The sequence below is a fragment of the Lupinus angustifolius genome, chromosome LG17 (assembly GCF_001865875.1).
Source record: "Lupinus angustifolius cultivar Tanjil chromosome LG17, LupAngTanjil_v1.0, whole genome shotgun sequence".
NCBI classification, from domain to species: domain Eukaryota; kingdom Viridiplantae; phylum Streptophyta; class Magnoliopsida; order Fabales; family Fabaceae; genus Lupinus; species Lupinus angustifolius.
The window spans coordinates 15,486,615-15,495,478 of record NC_032025.1 but is presented as its reverse complement, the minus strand read 5'-3'; the positions used below and the strand labels follow the sequence as shown (position 1 = coordinate 15,495,478).

Sequence of the window (8,864 nt, the reverse complement as noted above, 5' to 3'; positions counted from 1 at the left end):
ATGTTTGTCGCTTATGTAGTGTATCAAGGTTTGCATATACGATTATCTTGCTTGGTAGTAATATAGTAAGTTTCTGTCAGTTGGGCTGCAATTATATCTTTGTTAACTTTTTCTTGTTAGCAGAGTAGGGGTATATCAATTCCTTGCTAAATGAACTGAGAAACTTGCCTTATTGAGGACAGTATCAGTTTAAATGCAGTGCTACATATCCCTTTCATTCTACACACAAAGGCGTTCTATGATCCTAATATAGAACGGGATATGTTTTAGTGAGTTTACATTTTGTAACTTTGGGGACTTCATGCCTCATTTAGAAATAATTCTTTCTTATTTTTCATTTTATATTTTTATTGATTAATTAGTTATGTAAAAGAATTATTTCTGTTGAAGGTGTGAAGTCGCCAAAGTTACAGAATGCAAAGTCACTGAATCCTTTAGCACCTAGAACAGACTTGTAATAGTAGGCAGACTTCAACATCTCTATTAAGGCACACATAGCCAAATGGAACATTGGCATTTATTTTGGGTACTACAATAGCATAATCAAATCATAAACACACTATTTGTAAAAGATCTCAAGTCCTTCTTTTCTTCACACAAGCTTTCAGCTGCTGCTTTCATCAATTCTGCAGATGCAATAATAAAAGAGAAGTCAATAGAGTCATCAATCAAAAAAATTATATCTTGTTCTACCCTAACATACATGGATATAATGTTAAAGATTTTATTTTCCATGTGATTATACTCTAAGATAAACTTCAGAACTCTGTGCATCTAAGTGCACTTGCCTTGTACTTTGGGCATTTCTCATCACTTGGCTTGCTCTGTGGACACTTCTCATCGCATGGCTTGCTCTTTGGGCACTTCCTATCACTTGCCTTGCCCTTTTGGCGCTTTTCATCATCGCTGTCGCTCTCACTGTCGCTGCTGTTGTTTCCTTCATTGTTATGGCGGGATATGCGATTCTTAATCCTCTGGAACAAATTCCTATCCTTGTTGACCTCTCCATTTTTCACAGCATGAGACCCAAAGCATGTTGTTGTTGTACCATACGGATAAGAGTCCACATTCTCGTACGATTGAGTGATTTCAGCTTCCACCACAGTAACTTTGATCTGGGTTTTGGTTACTCCATGCTTATTGTCTTGTTTGGTCTGAGTTTGGGCATAGGAATGTGCCTCAGTTTTGGACATGTTCTGATCTTGAGACTCAACCAGGTTTTGTTGGTTGTAGCATTGAACTTGGTTTTGGCTGCTTCCATTGCGGGCGCCGTGGTGGCCTTTGAAAGCCTTGCTAGTCATCTCAGAAATCTTTTGGCCAAATGAACCGTGTTGGGTTTTTGGTTGGCAGATTTCAATGTTGGTGGTGGGTTTTGGACACTGAGCAGAGGCCATTGCAATATAGCTTGTGTTGCTCACTTCTAGTTTATTTTCCTTGTAGTTGCACATTAAGGGCCTTTTATTGGCACAATCAAAGGGGTGCTACTCCTTCCCTCAATAATGTAGAAATAAAATAACCATTTTATTATGCTCTTGGAAATATAGCCTGAATAAAAGTAGTGGTATCATTTTTATCAACCAAGAAAAATGAACTTATTCTGAGTCAAAGAACCTAATTCATGGCAGTAGCATCACAGTGACAGACAAGTTGAATAAGTTCCCTGTATTTGTGGACCAATAATTTATGAAAAGAAAAGTTGATGGCATTTTTGTTTTTATTAACATCTCAAATGGCATATCCATATTATTATTTTTCATTTATTTATTTCCTGTCGAATATATTTTTTGATTGCAAAATTAGTATTATTAATGATGTAGGGTACAAGGAACTTACAAGAGGTTAATGATTGTTTGAGTACAAGAATAGGAAATAAACCTATCCTAATATGAGTCATGCATGAGGGTTGGCCTCCTGGTTAGAATAGACCATGATAGGCTTGTCTCTAAGCCAGATAATCCTTCTTGACCTTTGGTTTAGTATAATACATGTGAATCCAGCAAAACTTTATACCATTAGACCAACATCTTATTCATAATTACTTATCATTTAGATATCAATTTAATAAATTTAGCTTATTCAATGTGAAATTTCTATATATTTCTTAATAATAAAGTGTGCAATGATGTTATAGCCATTTCTTAATTTGATTTTTTTTCGGTACAACTCAAGGGCTTGTCAATAATTTCCCTTTGATTAAGAATAATATTATCACATGGAGCACAACATAATAATTATATCCTATTCACGTGGCGTCGAACCACATTAAATTCAACAAACATTTCCATAATCATAATAATTGCTATTAATTTAAGACATTAAGAGTAACTAAAGAATAACATTTTTATTATTATTTAATTTTCACACATTATTTTATAGTTTATTATAATTCTTCATGAAATAAGAATAATATTTACCTTTTTTCCCACAATACAAACATCATTCTTATTTTTATTTGTATATCATAACCTATCCCACATGTTTGTATTCATACTTAATTTTTCGTTCTCTCTCACCTCGTTTTCCCTTGACCAAGAATTATTCCTATTTAAGAACAAAATTCACAATTAAATGATTTAGGTGAGGTAGAGGATGTGTTTAGTGAGAAGTGATAATTTTGCTAATACCTTGGAGGTTGTATGCTTGTATTTGATTGTCTAAGATTTTGATTTTGGTTGATGTTAAGAGTAGTTTGAGAGGCTCAGTTGTCTGGCATATAAGAAGCAGAGGGGGATTCATGATGGTGACCCTGGGTATTGGTGGGATTATCAAGAGTATGGTTATCAAGGCAATGATCATTGGAAATAAAGGATGACGTTGGTAAGGGTATATTTGTGTGGTTCTTATCTATGCTTTCTGAATAAAATGGTTTGCTTACTTTTACAATAAAATATTATGTACCCTTTTATTCCATTTTTAAAACCAACAGATATACATCTTCTTGCTCGAGGATCAAGTTTCTTCCTATTATTGACAAGTGATAGAATCCATTTTGGAGGATTTCGAATTTGATTGTTGATCATTCTTGGATGTAAGGTTTTTGTTATAACTATGGAATTTGTGATTTTGGATTTTTGTTTTGTACTTTGTTTTGGTTATATATTGGTCGTGTGTAGGATTGATGAATGTGTATTGGTTTGGGTGAGTGTAAGGTAGTTTGGCTGTGGCTTGTGTGATAGGAGTGTATGAGGTGATTTGTTTTATATGGTTTGTTCTTTGGCCGAGGATGATGGATTATGGAATGGATTTTTTTGGAGATGATGAAATCGGCGAGATGTTTTGAGGGGTTGTTGGTCGTGGGGTGTATGAGTGTATATAAGGATAAAAGAACTTGGAAAAGGTAGAAGAGTGAAGGCGCCACAAGCTTGGTTGCTTGATAAGCCTAATGATTTTTGCCACAAGGAATAAGTACCTTGATAAGAAGTGATATTGGTTCAACCAAGAAACTAGGAGAATTCTAAACTAGCAAAAGAATAATTTTCCAAATAAAATTCAAGTTGTTTTATTCTAATAACAAAGCCAAGTACAAATAGATGTGGATTTTCGGCCAAGCCTATGTTGTCCATGTAAAAGAGTAACCCATTCATTGCTTTCCTAATTCTATTCCCATGTGCTCTTTGGTTATGGCAAGGATTTGAATTTTAAAATCACATTGAAGGCTTTCCTTAATCTAATCCCCATGTGCTCTTTTTCGGTTTTGGAAAGGATTTGAAATTGAGAATGAATCTTCATGGATCAAGTGTCCATATTCAGTTTTAGAGTGAAATAAGGAAGCAAATAATTTGTCTTCATTACTTTCCTTATGGCTTGCCTCGTGTAAATAGAGAGATTCTCTATTATGATCACGCCCAACACATGTTTAATATGAATAAGGAAGGTATTGATGTATTCCAACTTGAGTTGAATGCTTTGGAGTGAATAAGGAAACAATGAATTTGTCTTCATTGGCTTCCCTTATGATTTGCCTCGTGTGGAAAGGAGATATCTCCTTGATGATCACGCCCAACACATGTTATTTGAGAGTAAGGAAGGTATTGATGAGCTTTTATTATGATTTGAATCTTTAAAGAAAGTTTTGCCTTGCTCCTTGCTTCTCATTCACACGCCTACCCTGATTAGGAAATAAATGCGATTTGCTTGATTGCTCTTGATTGTTTTCATATAGAGTCCTTCCACACGTGCTCTTCAAATTAGGCAAGGATTCCTTGAGAACTTATGGCTTTCAAGGGTAATCTCACGGCTGATTACTATGGAAAGTGTCACCTTGGCTTGTACCTGGATTACATGGTTCTTAATATAATTTATTATGACTATAAGTTCAAGCTCTTAAAGCTTAAAAATGCATATAGTAATTGTTCTTTGAAATAAGGCAGGAAAATAATTCCTAGGTTACATGTGGGTATGATCGACCCCACTTATTAAATAGAACTCTCATACACCTCAAATATTCCCTCCTTGGTTGTGGCCAATTTGGGTTACTTCTATAAAAATGGTGCAATGTATGGGCTTGATTTCCTTGATGGGCTTTGTTGATTCAGTTACTTCTTCCACTAGTTGGTTGAGAGCTTGGTGTGCCTTCTTGGTTCTGGATCAGGTCTTGGGCCCTCCTAGCCCACTTAGGTCTTCCTCATTGATGGGGCCTGTCAGGTTCATATCATCCCCTCCTTCTTTGAGTGAATTTGACCTCGAATCAAACTCTTCATTACCTACATCAAAAAAAGAAAGATCAACAACATTAAATGTGGCACTAATATTGCCATACTCACATGGAAGATCTAGTTTGTAGGAGTTGTTGTTTATCCTCTCTAGAACACGAAATAGGCCATCTCCCCTAGGTTGGAGTTTGGATTTCCTTTGGGCGGGGGAAACCTTTCCTTCCACATGTAGACCCAGACTAAGTCTCTAGGCTCAAAGATCAGCCCCCTTTGGCCCTTATTGGCTTGTTTAGCATTGTCTTCCATCTTTTGCCCGCTCATGTAGCTTTTTTACATAGTCCACTTTGGACTTATCATCCTTACACTGCAACATAGATGAGTTAGGCACAAGTAATAAATCAAGAGGGGTTAGTGGTTGGAACCCATAAACTATCTCAAATGGAGACATTTTTGTGGTTCTATGAGTGGCCATATTGTAAGCAAATTCAACATGGGGCAGTCACTCTTCCTAGCTTTTTATATTCCTTTTTATGATTGTCCTCAAAAGGGTAGATAAGGTTCTATTAACAACTTTAGTTTGGCCATCTGTTTGGGGATGGCACGTGGTGGAAAATAGGAGTTTAGTCCCAAGCTTCCCTGACAAAGTCCTCCAGAAATGACTAAGGTACTTGGTATCCCTGTCACTTACAATGCTTCGTGGTAGACCATTTAGTCTTACAACTTCTTTAAAGAACAAGTCAGCAATATGAGTTGCATCATCAACTTTTTTACAAGGTATAAAATGAGCCATTTTTGAAAAACGATCTACTACAACAAAAATTGAATCTTTTCCAATTTTAGATTATGGTAAAGCAACCATAAAGTCCATGGATAAGTCTACCCACATATAGTCAGGTATGGGCAATGGAGTATAAATCCCATACGGCATGCTGTTACTTTTGTCCCTCTTGCAAACAATGCAGTTCTCATAGTGCCTTTGCACATCTCACCTCATGTGAGGCCAGTAGAAGTGTTCTTTTAACATATCTAGGGTCTTTTGGACCCCAAAGTGGCCCATTAGGCCCCCTTCATGAGACTCCTTAACAAGCAAGTCTCTAATGGACACTTTAGGCATACACAAGCGATTCTCTTTAAATAAATATCCATCTTTGGGTGTAATACACAAGCGATTCTCTTCAGGCTTTTGGGTGTAAATGCTTTATATTAAATAATGGAAAAATAACCTTAATTAAATTTGATTCAAAAGATGATGAGGGTATATTTTTGGGGTATTCATTGCATAGTAAAGCTTATCGAGTCTTTAATAAATATTCAATGCAAGTAGAAGAGTCTGTGCATGTCCATTTTGACGAATCTTCACCAAAAGAGAATAGGAAGGTATTTTCTGATGATGTCGCAGGTGCTTTGGAAGAAGCATACTCTAAGGACATGGACCAGGACAAGGAAGCAGAAGCAGAGCAAATTGTACAAGATGAGCATCAGGACTTGCCAATCGCGTGGAAGACCAAAAAGGATCATCCACTCGACAAAATGATAGGTGATATAACTATGGGGGTGGTAACCCGTAGCTCTTTACATAACTTTTGTGACTTTGTTGCTTTTGTATCTCATATCGAGACTAAGAGCATCATGAGGCCATTGAGGATGTGAATTGGGATATAGCTATGCAAGAAAAGTTAAACTAGTTCGAACGTAATAATGTATGGGACTTGGTCCCTAAGCCTAAAGAACATCTAGTGATTGGTACTAGATGGGAATTTCGTAATAAATTGGATGAATCTGTCGATAATAAAAAATAAAGCTCGCATAGTGGCCAAAGGCTAGGGCATTGATTATGATGAGACATACGCTCATGTAGCCAGATTAGAGGCCATAAGGATGCTTTTATCCTTTGCATCAATTATGAACTTCAAGCTCTTTCAATTGGATTTCAAGAGCACCTTCTTGAATGGCTATATTCAAGAGGAGGTATATGTAGATCAACCTCCCGGCTTTGAAAACTTTAAGTATCCGAACCATGTATATAAGCTCAAAAAGGCCCTTTATGGCTTGAAACAAGCTCTCACAGCTTGGTATGATAGATTGAGTTCTTTCCTCTCAGAAAAAGGGTTCATGAGGGGTATGGTTGATACTACCCTCTTTATTCATAGATCAGATAATCATGTGCCTTTAGTTCCAATATATGTTGATGACATAATCTTCATATCTACTAATGACATTCTTGACTTTTCTGAGTTCATACAGGGTGAATTTGAGATGTCGATGATGGGTGAGCTGACCTTCTTTCTTGGACTTCAAATCAAACAAATGGAAATTGGAATCTTCATTCATCAATCGAAAGAGTTACTGAAGAAGTTCGACATGGAAAAGTGTAAATAGGCTTCAACACCTATGGCGTCCGCATGCTATCTAGATAAAGATGAAAAAGGAAAAGCAATCGAGGTAACCAAATATCGTGGGATTATCGGTTCATTATTGTATTTAACTGTGAGTCGCCCCGATATTATGTTTAGTGTTTGTATGTGTGCTAGATTTCAAGCTTTGCCTAAATATTCACATTATACTGCTGTAAAATGAATCATGAGATATTTAAAAGGAACAACTAATATGGGATTATGCTATCCTAGGGATGCCTCATTATCCTTGGTAGGGTATTCCGATTCCGATTTAACGGGATGTAAGTTGGATCGGAAAAGCACTAGTGGAACATGTCATTTACTTAGTAGTTCCTTAGTTGCATGGCACAGTAAAGAACAAGCGTGTGTTGCTTTGTCCACCGTTGAAGCGGAATACATTGTCGTCGGTGTGTGTTGCACTCAAATCCTTAGGATGAAGCAGCAACTTAAGGACTTTGGACTTGACCTAGAAAAGATTCCTATCAAATGTGATAATAAAAGTGTCATAAACCTATCCAAGAATCTCGTTTTGCATTCTAGAACCAAGCATATTAAAATTAGACATCATTTCTTGCATGATATGTACAAAAAGGCGATTGTATGCTTGAATTTGTTGAAACATCTAAGCAATTGGCTGATATTTTCACCAAGCCTCTCTCACGAGATACCTTCTATGTTCTTTGAAGAGAACTTGGAATTCTTGATGAAAATTATCTTGATAAAAATCGTCTAAAAATGTTACTATATGTTTCGCATGATTAATGTCTTCTATGCTTCAAAATGTATACTTGTTGTAATGCATTATATTCCTATTATGACTCGTGATATTGTGTGACAAGCTGAAAATGTATATGTGATTGAGTAAAAACTGCTTGATAATTGTGAGAAAGCATTGCATGATTTTAAAACCCAAAAACCTCTTGATTCTTCAAATATGATGCCAATTAATCAATTAAATATCCTTATTAATCGATTAAAATGAGTTCCAATATCAAACATTGTCATTTTTCACTAAATTTAATCGATTAAGATCCATTTTAATCAATTACCTGGGCTCATTTTTCTTCTGAAAACCTGGAAATGTATTTTCTCTTTGCTTTATGGATTGTAATTCTAACTATCTACTATTGCTGCAATTTTATGACTTGATATGCATGTCATTTGAACTTAAATTGTTCCAATTGTGGTTTCATTTTGCTTATATATGTCAAATATAGCATGATTGTATGTTAAATTGTTCTTGATCATGTTTGATTATAAATATATCTTATGTTTGATTGAGCCTACTGTTTAAATGCAATAATGTAAATGCTTGATCATTTCAAGCTTGATTGGTTCATGTATAACCCTCCATGCCATTAAATATATCATATTGTTTTATTCTGTTGGTTTAATCGATTAAATGATGGTAAATGTGTGCACTTGTTCAATTCTTTCATCAACTAGTTAATTAATTACATTCCCAACATTAATTGATTAATTACAGTTTGAGTTCACTTCATATCTCTTCTTACTTTTGATCAAAATTTCATAGAGTTTATCTTTTTGATAATGTCAAAGGGGGGAGAAAGGTTGTTTTGTTGTGTAATGTGTGCAGGTTGTAAATAATATTCAACTTTCGTTGTCTAACTATATGCTTTAACTTTGAAATTAACAACCATGCATTATGTGATCATCTTCATGCTATGCATCAAAACAAAATTTGGTGTTGAGTTTGTCATCATCAAAAAGGGGGAGATTGAAACTGCAATATATCAAGAGAGCACTTAGCTTGCCTATGTTTTGATGAAGACAAAGGACTTAGTGAAAGCTTAAA

At 35.5% G+C, this 8,864-nt stretch overlaps 1 protein-coding gene across 1 annotated transcript; it reads right to left on the bottom strand.

Moving 5' to 3' along the window:
• Positions 310 to 1,510, bottom strand: LOC109330477. The gene is made up of 2 exons (XM_019564668.1): positions 789 to 1,510; positions 310 to 626 (listed from the first exon to the last, which is right to left on the bottom strand). Exons 1-2 carry the CDS (start codon positions 1,446 to 1,448, stop codon positions 621 to 623), a joined length of 666 nt encoding a protein of 221 aa, XP_019420213.1. The 5' UTR covers positions 1,449 to 1,510; the 3' UTR covers positions 310 to 620.

What these genes read in the sequence shown, in the direction of transcription:
- LOC109330477 (XM_019564668.1), bottom strand. Translation starts at nt 1,448, where the DNA reads ATGTGCAACTACAAGGAAAATAAACTAGAAGTGAGCAACACAAGCTAT.